This window comes from Gadus macrocephalus, chromosome 10 (assembly GCF_031168955.1).
Source record: "Gadus macrocephalus chromosome 10, ASM3116895v1".
Taxonomy (NCBI): domain Eukaryota; kingdom Metazoa; phylum Chordata; class Actinopteri; order Gadiformes; family Gadidae; genus Gadus; species Gadus macrocephalus.
Window position 1 is genome coordinate 13368762 of NC_082391.1, and position 18406 is coordinate 13387167.

At 48.5% G+C, this 18406-nt stretch overlaps 1 protein-coding gene across 2 annotated transcripts in view; it reads left to right on the forward strand.

Moving 5' to 3' along the window:
- The first annotated feature begins 4083 nt into the window (after window positions 1–4083).
- jakmip1 (janus kinase and microtubule interacting protein 1) overlaps window positions 4084–18406 on the forward strand; it is a 30611-nt gene continuing 16288 nt past the window's right edge. The window contains exons 1-5 of one of the 2 annotated variants that reach the window (XM_060062504.1): window positions 4084–4696; window positions 12045–12397; window positions 14240–14572; window positions 15853–16014; window positions 17677–17892. In XM_060062504.1, coding sequence (XP_059918487.1) covers window positions 12242–12397; window positions 14240–14572; window positions 15853–16014; window positions 17677–17892 — 867 coding nt within the window. In that variant the 5' untranslated portion in view covers window positions 4084–4696; window positions 12045–12241. Of the gene's footprint in view, window positions 4697–8473; window positions 9168–12044; window positions 12398–14239; window positions 14573–15852; window positions 16015–17676; window positions 17893–18406 lie in introns of those variants that run through there. The other variant, XM_060062502.1, reaches the window with a different exon arrangement.

Consider the following 18406-nt stretch of genomic DNA (forward strand, 5'->3'; position numbering starts at 1 on the left):
TCTTGCTGTGCCATTCATTGGACACAGCTGATCATCAACATTCACCCTGATTGGTCAGAGAACCAGGAAGCGTTATCATTACGTGAACGTATGCATCTTCGAGCAGACAACAAATACATTTCAACAAATATGGTACTTATTTTTGTCTTGGGTTTGAGACGTGGTGTCTGTTGTTTCCGTAAAACGCAATCATTTACAGTGACATTGTTCTTCTTTGTGCTGTTTGATAATCATATACTTGTATGCGTGGATGTTTACATGTTTTCTACCAGAAGATGGCAGTATAGTTCAATGTGGTGTGACACGAAAGCAGAAGCACATGTCAGAGGCAAGCAAGTTAAGTATTGAAGCCCCCCCCCCCCCCCCCCCCCCCCCCATGCTGCTTGCAACTTTTATTTAATATTGAATTGACATTGCTTGAAGCAAAGTGGGAAACCCTTTCTCATTATACATTGATGGGAACAGCAGACAATGTTGATTCACTTATGAAGCCAGAGGAAAAAACCCATGAAGTAGAAACACTGAAGACTGATTCATTTTTAAAAGGACCGGTAATATAAGGAGATTGGGGTCAATTGTGAACCCATTATGTAAAAGAAGATTAGATTAAATCAATCTAATTTAGAGGATGAATGATTTTTTTTTTTTGCCCTTTTTTATTATATTACACACTCATCGTCTTATCTTGTTAAGCAATCTATTTTGAATATGCGGAGATTCTAAGCATTATCACACACACACACACACACACACACACACACACACACACACACACACACACACACACACACACACACACACACACACACACACACACACACACACACTGTCTGAAGCAGATCTCAGTCCCTCTAGTCTCAGTTAAAGTGGAACAGAGCCTTCCAGCACCATTTCACAACATCAAATGTTATATTCGAAAACGGTTACAATTGCTATTCTTTATCAACCTATTTGACATGGGCCTGTGCTTTATTCTGCAGAAGTAAGTCTTCGCTGGTCGGACAATAAAAAAAATAAATGCTGCAGGTGGAGACAAGGCCAGTAACCATGGTAACCAGGGAGGTGATGGGAGCGCATCTGCGGAGAATAGGAGGATTCAGACTGTGAATCCTCCTATTCACAGTCTGTGCTGACCTTAACCGTTGACAGAAATTGCTTTAGCGTGAATAGATTTGAGCTCCCATTGTGTTGTATTTAATCTGTAAAATAATTTTTTTTTGACAACGTTGGAAATAAGTTATTTCTTACCCATTATTACCAACATGCAAGCTTTAAAGATGTTGCCTAACTGTTAGAGTCCTTGAAGGATCAATTGGAAAATATGAATGTACAGTGAAACATTACATCCCTCAATCTTGTACTTTTGTTCAAACGTTACATCTGATGGTCTAGTTCTATGTTCTGATGGTCTAGTTCTATGTTCTTATGATCTAGTTCTATAATATACTATATGATGGTCTGTGCTATGAAAAATGTGATTGTTTAGTTCTATGTTTGATCTGATGCTTTTGTCTCATAATGGATCTGGTGGTCTAGTTCTGTGATAGATCTGAACTACGGTACTGCCTCAGGAGTTTGTCCTACCAACCCTCATCTCCTAAGTTTGTGATGAAATACAGTTCATTCAAGGAAACACACACAGACACCTTCACACAAAGTGATGCTTCTTTCTCCCACTAGAATTACAACAGCATTTATTTTATTTTAAATGAAACTGGATGGATAATTCACCCTTTGAACCAAAAGTTATGTTTCACCATGCTGAAATCTGCCTCTGCATGGCAGTCTGGAGCTAGTCCTTGGGCTGTGGCCTGATCCTAAAATATGTGATTCAGGAGTGTGGGGAGGGCAACATAATTGTGCATTTGAAGAGTCAAGTATTGGAAGGTTTCACGGAAAACTCAACGGCAGCGTTTCCATGGAAGACGTCACATTTTACTGCAAAAAGCTTAAGGGCCACTGTTTGGGTCGGAGTGGATTAGTTCTGGGTTTATCTGTGTTCTCTTCCAATATTCGACAATTTCATCGTTCAGGATTGCCAGACGCAGTCGAAGGCACAGAATACCAATTAACATACCCAAATTAAATGTGTCTTTTGCGGGTGTTTGTCTGTGTGGGTGAACGTGAGAGAGTGTATGTCTGTGTGTGTGAGTGTGTAATTAAGACTTTTTTTTTCTTGGAACAGAAAAAATAACATTTCGACTTCTCAGGCCCGACCGGGAGGGGTGAGTCACGGCCGTGTAATTACCTTCTTGTGGAAGTCTTCTATAACTCCGTGCACGGCCAACCATGGTAACACATGGCAGCAACACTCCATACACAAGAGCTAGGTGGCTCTGTCAGAACCACATCTAGAACAGGACAACGTGTTTAGATTGTAAGTAGAGTATGTTTGTGTGTGAGCGTGCATTTCTCTAAATGGATTTCTGCTTTCATCCTCATGCTCCCCACAGAATTCCACAGGCTGACCCTGAAGGACTGACCCTATGTAATAAGTTTAAACAGTGGGCCTTCATGCATATGCTAATCTTATTACGCAAAGACCTCATGCATATGCAGAGCAACAAAACCGTAAGTGCTGTGGAGCCACAATGCTCTTAATCCACCCTGACGTAAAGAACTGAGTTACTCACACACACACACACACACACACACACACACACACACACACACACACACACACACACACACACACACACACACACACACACACACACACAATAATGCTTATTGTTCTGAGGTTTTTCTCAGAAGTGGAGTATGCATTCTTGGTGTCGCCGACTTGTTTCTTTTGGCGTCACTCGTTTCACCTGAGTGTCACCCTCTGCCCTGAACAGTTGTTCCACTTGTGGCCCAATGCGTCATGTGGCCTCACCACAAAGCTATAACTGGAGATAAAACCTTTCTCTTTCAATGAAAACCTCTGTTAGTAACTCTGCTTGAGACCACGTTAACGTCTCTCTCTGTGTCTCTTGCTCTCCCTCTTTCCCTCTCTCTCCAACTCACCCTCTCTCTCTCTCCCTCCCACTCGCCCTCTCTCCCTCTTTTTCACCCTCCCTCTGCCTTCCTCTCTCCCACCCTCCCTCTCCCTCCCTCTCTTTCTCTCTCTGCCTCCCCCCATCCCTCTCTCCCCCTCTCCCTCTCTGTCGCTCTCTCGCTCTCACTCTCCCTCCCCCTCTCTCCCCCTCCCTGCCCTCCACACTCACCGGTGCCAACCTTCACAGCCAAACAAAAAAACACAAAAACTCAACGACAACGACCAGTGCCGCCGCCCCTCCCCTTCATCCCACTATCGGACCATCAGCACATGCTGACGTCGGCAGAAAGCCTCCAGGCATCCTGTCCGGCAGGGGTTGTAAACCCAACACTCTCATGTCCCCTCGTTCTCTCTCTTGTCTGCTGTCTCTCTGGCTTCTTCCAACGCGTTCTATTATTGTAGATCTGCCCATTGACACTTTGGTGTTAGGTCATTCAGGACAACTGGTCCCACGGCCGCGAACAAGGCTGATGGGCCGATGAAAATCAACCCCTAAACCCTTGATGTTGTGCACATGTTTCCGTCCTACTTCCTGGGTCCATGATTGCATTGCCCTGCAGCAATAGACTGCATTTGTGTCTGCAGTGAAGTCTGTGTGTGTGTGTGTGTGTGTGTGTGTGTGTGTGTGTGTGTGTGTGTATATGTGTGTGTGTGTGTGTGTGTGTGTGTGTGTGTGTGTGTGTGTGTGTGTGTGTGTGTGTGTGTGTGTGTGTGTGTGGGGGGGGGAAGGCAGTCAGGCAGGAGGAGTGTAATCGGCCAGCTGAGAGAGCCATGCATCCTGCAGAATCTGGGTCAAAACAGCCCCCCCGGGGTCACCACGGAACCAGCACAACACACACTTTGAAGTGAATCCTTTCACCCACTTTTCTTATTTGATTAGTCATGCTGCCTCAGATATTGAAAAAAAAAAAGAGGATTCCCAACACTTGGTCATCCCCATTCAATAAGAGCACTCATCTGATTCAGGCCATTACATTATTGCATCACTTTAATGCATTTGAAACATAACAAGATGCAGATGGAATTTTCCAGGCATTCAACCAATGACAAGTTGTGGATGTTGCGTTGTACTTCCTTATTAATGCTGTTAGTGTGTTTCCCAGGGTCTGTATCTCTCTCATATAGGAGGCGATATCTGTGCCATACCACCTTACCACGCCGTGACGACACACGTTTTCCCCCAGCCAGCGAGTCCACGCAGTTTCTACGCGCGGTGTCATTCTTGGACACGCAATCAGGTGTCGCGCTTCTATCACGCTACCGGCGACGCCCGACTGGTTTCCCACGTCCCCCCGTTTTGGTTTGTATTATTCTGAAGCCTGTGTGGTTCATCGTTGGATGCAGGAAGGTGACGTCGAGGGTGGGCGTGGAAGATGTCAACATGCCAGTGAAGGGAAGCGGAAAGCAGCCTGATGTGACTGGAGCATCTTAATGTGGATATCTGAAGCCTGGAAATACAGCACATCCGTTTCTCTTTGAATAGGCCAGCCGCGGTGGGAAATTGAAATTCAAGGAAAGTTAGTATCGACCCCGGGCTGGAGAAACCGGCACTGCATTCAGTTCTTCCCACAGCCAACCACCCTTCCAGAACCCGGGCTGCCCTCAGTCGACGAGCCAAAGCCCAACCGCCAGCTCCTTTACGCTGGATCTTCATGAGCAGTAAGTTTATTCCGACAGTCACTCCGTTGCATTTTTTAGGTAGACACGTTTACAACCGAAGGTATGTCATTTTGTGCTGAACACTTATATTCGGTGGTTCATTCGTTCGAAGACGAAGGGCTCTTATTGTGAAAGCCAGGGCGCTCTCAGTCAATCCATCATGATGTTGCTGCAGAGCCGAGTAGGATTATACGATACCATTGATATTAATCCAGCAATTGCTTAAAATGAAATGTTGAGCAGGGTGACATCCACCGGGTTCAGTCTGACGTTCCGGGAAATAAAAAACCCTGCGGTAATGGAACGAGGAAGTCAATATCTGTCATGCTCGTCATGAATCAAATCGTTATACTGTCTGTGCTCATCTGCGAAACATAGTTCGCCCTTCCCATGTGTTATCTGAGTCACAATCTGATATTTGTAATGTGATATGGGGTGTGGGAGGGAGTGGGCGAGAAACAGTCTCATCCGGAACGCAGTATCCTCCCATACCATGCGGCTCTAGTAAAAAAAAAAAACACCAGACGACAGTTGACGTTAATGGTGCTGCTCAATGGTAACAGCTCGCCCTTAACCGTCAAAGCATTATAGTCTACAGACACAAACAGTCATGGTTGATGAAGAGGGCACGGACGGACGCACCTCGACCTGCTGGGATGCTGCAGCGGGCAGCTCGTGTGTGGCCGTGGGGTGTGGTTGGCAGGCCGGCCCGCTGTCTAACCCAGTGTGTTGACCCATCGAATGTCTGGTAGTTGTTACCCAATGCATTAGCAGTCTGATGTGGTTGGATTGCTAGATACTAAGAAGGAGGTTATTATAATTTCTGCAGTACAAAATACGAAAAAAGCATCGATGTGGCATTCATAATATTGCACTGGATGCAGCGTGTTCAAATAGGCCATGTGACCTTGCTTGACCAAATATTGTGTGCATATAAAGTCATCTCACCTCCTTAAGATGACAGCTATGTTAAGCTCTCTCGCCTCTACAGCTTTGAGACTGATAGTGTGTGTCTGTGTGTCTGTGTGAACTGATAAAGGGGTCTACAGAAGAAACTCAACTGGGATCATTAGAGGGCTGTAGCTACACCAACCTCCTGCTATCTCCTGTGTTCCCCTTCGTAGGCCACCTCTCCATACCCTATACCCTGCCTGTTCAGTGTGCTTAGCATCCCGGTCGCGTCTTTATCAGGGGTCTCAAATCCCAGACAGCCAACATGTGTATCTAGTTAGCCTACTCCGGGCCATTACAGCGCAGGATGCAATTTGCGGTCACTCTTCGTTTGGAGCTGTTCTGCTTGCGTTGACTGCTGGACAGAGAACATGTGAAGCGGGCATCAGTCGGCGACATCTTTTATTTTCACTGTGTGTTTCAAGGCTGTGCTGCCTCATTTAAACGTTGCCCCATATCGATTTGTAATCTGTGTTGGCCCAGCTGAATGCCTGACGTCTAACAGAGCTAAGTGGGTATTAATGGTGGTATTATGGGGGCTGGTAGGACGGCTTCTCTCCCTGCTCTCTCATTCCAGCCCCCCCCCCCCCCCCCCCCATTTCTAATGTCATTTATTCTTCCTCCTTTTCATTCATAATCCGATCTCTTCCTCCACCTCACCTCCACCACCAGCGCTTTCGCGCCCCGTCTGCCTCAGCCAAAGCAGTAGAGTCAACAGGAAGGCTAATCTTAATAACCCGGGAGGCCCCACATTCACACATACCTCTCCATACCTTCTGATGCATTCTTTGAAATGTTTACGCAGCGCTTATTGTTTTTGGTGGGCCTTTCTGTGTGGCGCTTGTCTGCTGTGTTCTCCCTGTGTCCGAGCGGGTTTCCTCCGGCTACTCCAGTTTCCTCCCGCACCAAGAAGACCATAAAGACATGCATGTCTGGTTGAGACTCGGGTCGCCGGAAGCCATAGAAATGGCCGCCTACTGCGCCTGGTGGTGCAGCTAGTGATGGGACACATGGTACTGGTGTCGTACATGTGCAATGTCAATAGTAGAGATGTTCTTGATTCTTCACACACATACACTATGCACGCACATACACGCCGACACGTACCCAAGGCTTGTTGTTTCCTATTCCCTTGTTTCAGTTAAGTGGAGCTTGCGCTCTGCTCATCCAGGTGTGTGTGTGTGTGTGTGTGTGTGTGTGTGTGTGTGTGTGTGTGTGTGTGTGTGTGTGTGTGTGTGTGTGTGTGTGTGTGTGTGTGTGTGTGTGTGTGTGTGTGTGTGTGTGTGGGGAAGAAGAAAAGTGGATGGTTTCACCCATGACTATCATTTATCTTTTTGAAAGGAGAGATTGTCATTGTCTACAAATTGTAGACATGCACGCACACTTGCACGCACGCACACTGTCACATGCTCTGCAGGCAAGCATTGATCGACCCAATGTTCCACACGAGTCTTTGCAGCGCTACATCAGCCCCTCGACACAATTAGTGTGTGTGTGTGTGTTTGTGCTTTCATGTGCGTGTAGTGTAAAGAGACTGCATGTGTGCACAACCTACAGTATGCATACGATTCTGCTACTCCTTATAGGCCATGATAATTAACCGGGAGATCCTGCAGAGCTATGGAGCCATTGGGGGATTGAATGCAGCCTATCTCATGGCCCAGCAGTCCTGAGTCCTCTACTTCTCTCTTGTTTAACCCTACTCTTCCTATTGACTTTGGATCCAGAGACACTCTGTTTCGGCCATTAGATCGTTTGCATGTCTCTGTGTAGGAGCGGGCACATTTGGGTGTCTGCTGTTGGAAGACGTTAGTGTGCACGGAAGGGTGGCCATACCTGTAATATCGGTTTGTCATCTTGGTCACCACACGTAGCTCTGAAACACGGGCCTTTCAAGGGAGAATTTATATAGGTGTGTGCACGGACATTACAGTGCAAGCTATTTGGCTTAAGCTATTTCCATGGTTGCTGATATCCGATGTGTGGATGACGTGCAGCATGGTTGAGGAGCTATCTTTAGTCTTGTACTCTGTCTGCGTCTCTCCCTCCCACCTGCTCTCTCCTCTTTTCTTCTCTCTCTTTCCCTCTCCCTCCATCTCTCTCTCCTCCTAGACACGGAGGTGGAGAGTTATTGCGAACAGAACACACTATCTCACCCACAGCTTGTTCTATGTGTTTATTGGACATGTGGCTGTCAGACTAAAGTCAGCATTGGTAAACGAGGAGCAGGCGGTGAGCTGGGTGTAACTTGAGTGTGTGTGGTCCCTCTGTCCCTTGCCTTAGGACTTCATGTTTGCATTCAAGTCGGTAGAAAGACATACACATACACTCTGGGGTATTTTTTATGAAGGGTATTGGTGCACTTCTATTTAAAAGGGAGCTCACTGTATTTATTCTGATTTCATTAGCTTCTATGTTGACTTTGAGGGCTATTTAAAGCATATGGCAACACATCATGTCAGCCATTTCTGTTTTAATGTCGGCAACAGTGTTAAGATGTTTAAATGTATCATCCTAGTCTATTCTTCCTCACAGTTAACCAGCTTTGAAACTCTTTCGAGTCCTTTTGTTGAGTCTTTTGACTAAAGCATGGCTGCTCTCCAGCCAGGGCAGGTCTTTATAGGGCCCCTTTTATACCACCAGAGTGTGATAAGCCATTAAAAGCCGTTTGAAATTCAGCTTTTTCCTGTGCCTGATTGACATCACAATTCGGCTTGTCAACCTAGTTGTATTCTGAAAAGATCAGTCTATTCGCCTAATCAGTGGTTGGTAGCAAATGTTGCTGATCTATTCATCATACATCTAGGTGGACAACCCCCCCCTTGTGATGTCACTCAGGCACAGGAAAAAGCTGAATTTCAAACGGCTTGTAAAGGGTAATCACACTCACACCTGGTGGTACAATAGGGTTCCTTTAAGCCTGGTCCTTTATGTATGCTGTACCGTTGGCGACTGTTCTGTTACTGTTCTAGGCCAATAGTTGTATTGTTCAGGCTTTCCTGATTCTATTTCCTTAGGCTACTTGCATGAGTCACTCATAAATCATACGATCAATAAAATCTCACATACCTCTGTGCAACACTTGCAGGCGGGAATCACCGTCATTTCCATTAAACCTTCCCAAATTTGGAAAAGGTTAATGTAGTGCCGGAAAAAGTTAATGTAGTGTCGACCAACCTGAGTAGTGGTGTTGTGTGGTGTCTTTGTATTATTGAGGCCCGAGCACAAGAGCTGAACAAACAGTTTATAGCACAGGGAATGGATGACTTCAACGTGTGGTCTGTTGTGCGGTGGTTGACCCTGTTTGCTTCTGAGCAGATGAAGGTACTTATTAACCCCCCCCTCCCCCGCTAATAAAAACATCCCATCTTCCCTATTATGGCATTCCTGGTGTTCCACGGAGCGTCAACCCTCCAGCGTTGGCTGCTGCTAATAGTGGCGGCTAGCAGGGGAACATGTGGCAGCAGAATTCCAAATTGCCTCCCTCTCCCCATTGCTGGATGATGTGAGTCATTAATGGGTGAGTCAGTGGGTTGGGGTGAGGTTACTCTGAACAAGAAGAGAGAGAGCGAGAGAGATGGTTTAAGTGTTGAGTGTCTGTGAACAGAACAATCTGACTTTACCGGTTTGGTGGCTATGTTAACTGTAGCCCACTAGTAGGAGCATGGATCCGATGTCATCCTTAAAAAAAACGCTGCATGCCGCTAGGCCCTCAAAGTCGTGCTCTTGAGTCCAGATGTTGGCCGTGCTTCCACACCTGGTAGCTAAAGCGCTTTAGCTAGCTATTGACACACCTGTGTTTTCAACCTTCCTCAATGGCGTAGCACATGGACGGATGTTAACATGAGTACTTCAGTGACCATGACAAGGGCACTTATAATATAATTACCTCACTTCCGTCGTATTTAACCTGACGAATGAGAGCTGTGCTGGTTGGAAAGCCTGGCTTGGCAGCGTTTGTAGTAGTATTTATTTTGGCACATCTGTTAATGGCTGTACACGCTCAACAGCAGCACTGGCTGTCACCACTTGTGTTTGGATACTACGACCACTACTATGGAATGGCTGTTTCTCTTGTTTATATGCTCTCTGTCCACGCCGCTGCTCTGTCTCTATGGCCGTCTATGAATCTCTTTTTCCGTCTCTCTCTGTCTCACACTCATTTGGTCTCTCTTTCTACCATGCTCTCTCTCTTTCTACCGGCCTCGCACTCTCTCTCTCTGACATGCCTTCCGGCTCTCTTTATTTCCATCTCGCTTTCTCTCTCTCTTTCTCTCGCTCTCGCTCTCTCGCTCTAACATGCTCTCTCTCTCACTCTAACATGCTCTCTCTCTCGCTCTAACATGCTCTCTCTCTCTCGCTCTAACATGCTCTCTCTCTCCCTCCTCCTCTCTGTCTTTCTCTCTGTCTGTCTGTCTCTCTCATATGCTCTCTCTTGCTCTCTCTCTCTCTCTCTCCGATTCTCAATGGCTCCCTATGCTGTGCCGTGTGACATCACCCCGTGAGCGACAGGGTGATGGGGGTGCCGGCCGGTTGGGGGTTGTGGGGGGGGAATTTGGCATGGAGGCTGTGTTAGAGAGCACGGAGCTGCGGGAAATGTAGGCCAGCGTGGGGGTGGAGGAGGAGGAGGAGGAGGAGGAGGAGGAGGAGGAGGAGGATATGGCTGGTAGTGTCGTCTGCGTGTGTTTGGGGAGGTATGGGGGATTTGATCGCCCTAAAATGGTCTCTCTACGTGGTTGCGTTCCATCTTCACCCTTTGCCCCCCTTCTTTCACCATGTCATATCTCTCTGTCTTTCTGTCTGTCTTGAGTAAGCTTGTTTTTCCTTGTTTACAAAGTGGTTGTGGTTTCACTTCAGTGTCTCCGTCCCCTGCCTGACGTGACGTCTTGTTGGGGGCGTCGAGACGTTCGCCGCCCGTCCGTCAGTTTGGCTGGAATGAGGAGTTATAATTGTGGCGAGGGGTTACCGTGGCAACTAATATTGCTGCGTAAATCTCTTTTGGCGGTTGTGCGAGTGTGTCTGTCTGTCCGTCTATCTGTGAGTGTGTCCGTGTCTGTGTCTGTATCTGTGTCTGTGTGTCTGTGTCTGTCCTGGCCGTGCTGGGATGGATGGAGGTGCCCGTGGTGGTAATGGTCGGTTGTGGCGGTACATTACTAATTCAACAGTTGGCCCAGGGACAGGACAAGGTTACTGGGTTACGATGAAAGTGAGTCGGAACGACAACGTTTTGTCCGTTGTTCGGTTCCAGCACGCGATTAAAGCGCAAGTCTGCATTCTGAAGCTTATTTACTTATTTATATATAAGCTGTTGTGTTGTGTGTGTATATACCATTCCCTGCGTCTCTTGTTCAATCCGCCATGTTGCAACATCAGGAATAGCACGCATGCTCTACACTGCCTTTGTACAGAGGAGCGAGAGAGTGCTCTAATGTCATTAATTATTGAAGTCCTTTTGAAGTCTTTATATCAATCCAGAGAACCGCTAAACAGCCAGTTCAAGGCCCACATTAGCTTTAAGCGTCTGATTATTTTGGCGATGCTGCTGTTTTCATGGGCAAACGATTGATTGCTATTTTTATGTCTCAACTATTCTTATATGCTTCTATCCTCCGTGTTTTTCTCGTTATACATATCAGTGCTTCAGCCCTGTCAAAGGGCTGCCAGTATCATTTACATTCAATCAATCAGGCTGGGATGGGAGAAGATGTGGAAACAGAAGCATGAAATTCGTTTAGCTTTTAGAGTTCAGGCTGGCGACCCAAGCCAGGCCTTACAAGGTCAATGAAAGTCATGTGTTTAAATCCATTAGGGGATGTTATTTCACAGTTTGTTTGACTGGCAGTGAGAGGCAGGTAGAGAGGGAGGGAGGGATGGAGGCAGGGACGCAGACTGATGACTTTAAGGATGCAGATGTTAAAGGAATAGAAGACTCCCCTCTTTGGGTTAAACAATGGGAGTTTTCAATGACTGGGCTTTAGGGCCCGTATTGTGAAACTTTCAGCTGATGCTTGGTCAGCAGAGGTGCGGCTCTCCCGGCCAGGGGGGGGGGGGCAGGAGTGTAGGGGATGGAGATCGAAATCATCATGCCGGGGAGAGGTCAGCTCGTCTCCCCAGAGACGAGCTGCCAGACACGTTCTCATGCACTGTTGGGCCCCCAAGCACAGCCCAGGGATTCAGGTTTGGACATCATCATTTCCACTTTTGGAAATGATGATGTGTCAGCCTGTGTGGGTGTGTGTGTGCGCGTGTGTGTGTTTACTCTGAAAGCGGAGGATGTAATGAAGATGTAGTTGTTTTGTTTTTGAACTCACTTTCTCTCTCTCTCTTTCTCTCTCTCGCTCTCGCTATCTCTCTCTATCTCTCTCTCCCTCTCTCCATTTTTCTTACCCATGTACAGGATGCCTCCAGCAATGTAGACGGACAATGACGATGATGATGACAATGATGCTGACAAGGATCACGATTGGCTGAGCCAAGAGGAAGAGCTGCACTGGAATCTCTCGCTCCACTGAAACTCTGGGCTTAAAAACCACACAGGCCCGAATCCCCGCCCACCTCGCTCTATGTCTGTCCTGATTGGGCAGCAGGAGAGCCATGTCTTCCGCCACCCCTCCCTCAGCCCCGCCCCTTAAGAAGGGAAGGAAGCCGGAGCGGTCCCAGAACATGGCCGACGAGACGCACAGCGCCAATGAGGAGTTGAAGGGACGGCTGATGGACGCACACATGGAGCTGCAGCAGGAGAGGAGCAAGGTGACGGGCAGGGGGAGGAGGGGGGAGGGGGGAGGAGGGGAGGGAGGGAGGGAGGGAGGAAGGAAGAGGAGGGAGGAGGAGGAGGAGGAGGAGGTGAAGAGAAGCGGAAGAGGAGGGAGTGAGGAGGAGGAGGAGGAGGGGGGAGGGAGGAGAGAGGGAGGGAGGAGGGAGATGGGAGGGAGGAGGAGGAAGAGGAGGGAGGGAGCTTGTGTGAGGGGCATTATCAAACGTTGTCAATACCCACGCCACACACCGGTCGATATTGGGTACACAGCCAATAGAAAAGTAGGACTCTGGAAAAGTGTTTTTGGCTGGAAGTAGCGAGCTTTTGCATTTTACAGATCATTCGCCCCATTTAACAACTTTAATCGTTTTTTGGTCAACACTTTGTGTGTCCAAAAATCACCAACCAAAAAAGTTTGATTTAATCACAGTTAGAAGTACAGTCTCTTGGGATGCCCTCTTGTTCATGAGAAGGAACAAGCAAGAGGGATCACTTCTCGCAGGGGTTAAGAACCCAACGAGGAAGAGGCTGATGCCTTATGCAGAGAGAGATAGAGCAGTAGGGTACACCGAGATGGAGAAGGATAAGGAGACATTGATGATGTTCCGAGTGATGGATAGTCACCGTGGTAACCAACTAGAGGAGACACTCTCGCCTCTAATCTGGAAAAATCTATTATTTTCGATAAGGGCAGCTAAGATGACCAGGAAATGTGTGCTCAAAAACAGACCTTCATTGAATTTAATTGGATTGGCCTTCTCATAGAGCAGTAGATATATTCTAATCTCTTCCTTGATGCTAGTTTACTTTGGTGGTGGCTCAATCCGCCATTCGTAAACATGGTGTCTATAGTTTGTTAGTTATTCAAACACAAGAAATGTGGGCATGTTTTATTCATCTCTCATGGTTGTAGGCCTGAGGATCTGTTGTTTCTCTTGTCTCATCAACCAGATGCTATCCAGAAGCTAGTCTGGATGTTAAGGCGGTGATTAAAAAATATATCATAACGATGACATTTGCTTTGGGGTTTCTCCAACAGTCAGTGCCAGGTGTTTATATACTAAAATGTAGACACAGCTTTACCCTCGCTCGTCCTTTCCTCCCAAGGTGTTTCTATGTCACCCCCTCTCTCCTTTGTCTCTCAAAGGTGCAGAACGCAACATAAATTAACTTTATTTACCCCAAGGGGAAATCTGTTGTGCACATATGGCCGGCATAAGCAGTAAAAGTGCAAACCAAAATATTAACCGTCCATACAAATCACAAAACCACCCAACAACCCATTTGTGACGCATAATCCACACACACACACACACACACACACACACACACACACACACACACACACACACACACACACACACACACACACACACACACACACACACACACACACACACAGCCACCATCTGTACTGCACACCCCATCACACAGTCCACAGCTGGCTCTCTCATCACACTCACCTGTAGGAAGGAGCTGGCCCCCCCTCCCTCTCCCAGGGCTGTGAGCCTCTCCTCCTCCCATTCCTTCTACCTTGTTCTGAGAAAGCGTGTGCTAGCTATGAGAGGTGTCCATGTTCTGGCTCTCTCATCACACTCAGCTGTAGGAAGCAACCGTCTCTGATTGTCCACCCCTACCCTGTACTTCGGAGGGGTTACTAGACACGAGAGTTGTCCGGTGTAACCCGGTTCTCCCGTCACACTCGCCTGCGGCTCCTCCCTCTCCCGGGGCTGTGAGCCTATGTCTCTCCACTCCTGTGTATTCCGGTTCTCTCCCCTCACACTCCCCTGCGTCTCCCGCCCCCCCCCCCCCCCCCCCCCCCCCTACCCCACTCCCAGGTGTCCAAGCTGCGGGAGCGCGTGCAGGAGCAGCGGCAGGCGCGGGAGCTGGAGCAGCACAAGCACGCGGTGGCGCTCACGGACCTGCGCGCCAAGCTGCACGAGGAGAAGCTGCGGGAGCTGCTGGTGGCGCGCGAGGCGCTGGGCCGGCAGCACGAGGTGGAGCTGGCGCGCGCCATCAAGATCCGGGAGAGCGAGGCGCAGCGGCTGCAGGGGCTGGTGACGGTGCTGCGGGACGGCGCCCCCGACAAGCTGAAGAGCGCCCTGCTGACGGAGGCCCGGGAGGAGGCGCGGCGCGGCTTCGACCTGGAGCGCATCAAGCTGCAGCAGGAGGTGGGGTGGTGGGTGGAGCTGTGGGGCGCTGGTTCACTCTCTGTGTGTGTGCACGTGTACATTAGGGATGCAGGTTTATAGTGTGTGTGTGTGTGTGTGTGTGTGTCGCCGTTTCGGGGCACAGGTTTTGTGTATGTGTGTGTGTGTGTGAGATACAATGCATAAAGCATAAAATGAAACAGCAATTTCTGTGCATTTTGAAAAGTTGTGTGTGGCTGTGGAAACTTGATGGTTTGCTTATCCCCTCATTTCCCCTAAATATTTGTAGGTTAGTGTTTCGTCCTTACCTGAGGCATTTTTTGCTTTTTTAGCTAAATTTAGTATCTTCGCAGGTTGTTTTTAGTAGAACAGACTGTTTTTCTGTCACCTCTGGTCTATGTGGGTGAGTTAGTGTGTGCTAGTGTGTCTGCTCGTTTGCGGGTGTTTGAGGGGTCATAGATCAATGATGAGTCAGTGACAAGCGCGGACCTTTCAGCTTGTGGCCTTAAACATGTATATGTCTGTGTGTTGTTTCCACAGAGGTCTGTGAGTGTGTGTGTGTGTGTGTGTCTGTGTAGACTCCCAGTATCTTGTGGTGAGAAGGTACAAAAACAGGAAGGCGTATGTTAGCTTGCTCGCGCCAAGCTTTTGTTTTCCTGTTGCCTTCAAAGATAATCAGAGCTTCCATCAGCGCTATTGTCTGAAGGCATTCCAACTATATTTATGTCTTGGTATGCGTGGTGGCCTTTGTGACCTGTGTGCGAGTGTATTTGTTGAATGTGTTTGTTTAGGTTTACATTTTAGGACTGCTAACATATTTCAATTTACATTTTGTCATCTTTTTTATACCGATGTTTGTTTTGTGTTCATATCACCACTCATCACTTACTTACACCACCTATTATAACAATTATTTTTGAAGTGAGCTGCTGTAACTTCTTAATTTCCCCTCGGTAAAGTAAAGTACCTATCCGTCTAACTGTCTGCCTGTCTTCCTGTCTTCCTGTCGTCCTGTCTTCCCGTCTCCCTTTCTCTCTGTCTCCCTTTCTGCCTGTCTCCCTTTCTGCCTGTCTCCCTATCTCCCTGTCTGCCTGTCTGCCTGTCTGTCTGCCTGTCTTGCTGTCTGCCTGTCTGCCTGTCTCCCTTTCTGCCTGTCTGTCTGTCTCCCTGTCTCCCTCTCTGTCTCCCTTTCTCCCTATCTCCCCGTCTCCCTCTCTGTCTCCCTGTCTCCCTGTCTCCCCGTCTCCCCATCTCCCCGTCTCCCTTCCTGTCTGTCTGCCCCATCCTATCCTGTCTCTCAGGTCCAGGAGCAGAAGGTGACCAGGAAGCAGGCCGAGGAGGCCCTGGCCAACGCGCTGCAGGCCGACAAGGCCAAAGCAGCCGATCTCCGCACGGCCTACCAGCACCACCAGGATGAGGTGCATCGCATCAAGAGGGACTGCGAGAAGGACATCCGGCGGCTGGTGAGTCTGACCTCTCCAGCGTGGAACCATGTTCTGTGGTCTGGAGGTCAACGCCACGATTAGGGGTTTACATGAAAGGAAGTGGATTAAACCTGCTGACTTTTCTCTGTGACAGCGTTTCACAACGGCTGTTAAGTATGGAGAAAAAAAAACGGCTTTTGACGCAGTCTTATTTTTACACAACTTAATCCAGGTCCAATTCCATATTAGCAAGTAAAAGTATGTTTGTAAGTTCGAGAGTGTATTTTATCCACACCCACAGTAAGAGGTCGAAGGAAACGTCGTACCTCACAGACCAAGGTGCAAATGTCACTTTAACACTTAACTTACAGAGAAAACATACGATTACTAAACAACACCTACAAAAACAAAGGCAAGGCTGTATGTGTTAGAGTTTAAGTTATGGAAACAAAGAGCCATTGTAACTCCTGCTGGAGCTTTATCTCCACCCTATTGGAGGCTAATTGCTGCGCTGGACTCTTTTCCTGATGTGCGATGAGCTTATCTGCTCCCGATAAAACACTAAAACCCCCTGCTGGAGTTAACCATTAGCAGCTCTACACAATCAAAGCCACCACAGGGGACTAGGCAACGCAATGGAACCCAGTCACAATGAAAATGGAAACCAGTCACAATGATAATGGAGACCAGTCCCAATGAATGGGTGTTTATTCTATGGAGTCATACTTGCAAAGTAGAAGTCAGAAAGAATGTGTAATGGGAAAGAGTGACTGAAGCAGCACACTGGCAAGTAGGGTTAGAGGCGAGGCATGGGCACTGTGTGCAGAAAGTTCTGGTAGCTCTGAGTCGGAACACTTCATGTTTCATGAATTAGTTAAACAACATCAATCCCTAATGCATGTTGTTGGCCCTCATGTGGGGTTTCACACACACACACACACACACACACACACACACACACACACACACACACACACACACACACACACACACACACACACACACACACGCTCACAGGCACACTCACAGACACACACACAGATTATTTCCTCATGTCTCCGGTACATTAGTGGTTTATCTTGATAAGAACAAGCTGCCAAAGTCCCTTCCCATTGGAAATCCTCACATAGACCTCTCGGCCTGGGTGTAGCTCTCTCTCCCTCTCTTTCAGTCTTGGTCTCTCTCTCTCGCCCCCCCTCACAATCTCTTGAAAAGTGTACACCCATGTTGTACTTTACTGAGTATTTCACAAATCCCGAGCACCCAAACCCAGTAAACAAGGAGTAAATAATTGCGCTGACCTTAGTTAGTACGCCCTCTTACCACGAGAGACTTAATCTGGCTTTCAATGTTCGCTCAGCGGGGCTCCACCGCAGCCACAGCCACATCTCACAGCTTACCGGCTGCTTAAGGGCCACCGGGGGGTGGGTGTGTGCCAGCGTCGCAGTAGGGGGAGGGGGGGAGGAGGTGGTGGGAGGGTGGGAGGAGTGGGGGAGGAGGTGGCGGGAGGAGTGGGGGAGGAGGTGGCGGGAGGAATCCGAGGGCAAAGGTCCGGACTTGACCTAATCTTACCATGTTCCCACTAATCCACCAATGCCGCGGTCCTTTTCCTCCCTTTCCCCCGGTGTGTTTCGGTGTTTCGGTTCCTCCTCCACCACCAACCATCCGTCCCCTCACCGCCCCCCTACCCTTCCCCTGCAGATGGACGAGCTGAAGGCCAAGGACCGGCAGGTGGGCGCCCTGGAGCGGGAGCTGGGCGCGCAGGCGGGCCACGCCCAGAAGCTGCAGCTGCAGAAGGAGGCGCTGGACGAGCAGCTGGGTCACGTCCGCGAGGCCGAGCGCCACGGCAACCACGGCAGCCCCAAGAGGGAGGCCATGCCCGGGCTGGGGGAGACCCCCGACCTGCTCTACAACCAGGTACACACACACACGCACACACGCACACGCACGCATACAAACACATATGCACAAGCACTCTCACAGAGACACACACGCTCGCACACAGAGGCACACACACACACACGCACACACACACACACACACAGGCACACACACACACACACACACACACACACACACACACACACACACACACACACACACACACACACACACACACACACACACACACACACACACACACACACACACACACACACGTGTGTGTGCAAATACACTTGCACCCTTGCACCAAAATGACACATTCCTAAGAAGGATGTCCACCTCTATATTGAATGCACATCTAACCCGCAGTATATCATGGAATGAAATGTGCTGACACATTCCTTGCATATCATTTGCTGAATGCAAAGGGACATCTTTGTCAACTGTGCACAAACCCACAGAGGACATGTTGGATTAGATCAGGTTTTTATTGTCCACCAGAGAGGGTATTCATTGCCACCAGTGTAGATCACATAGAACATTAGCT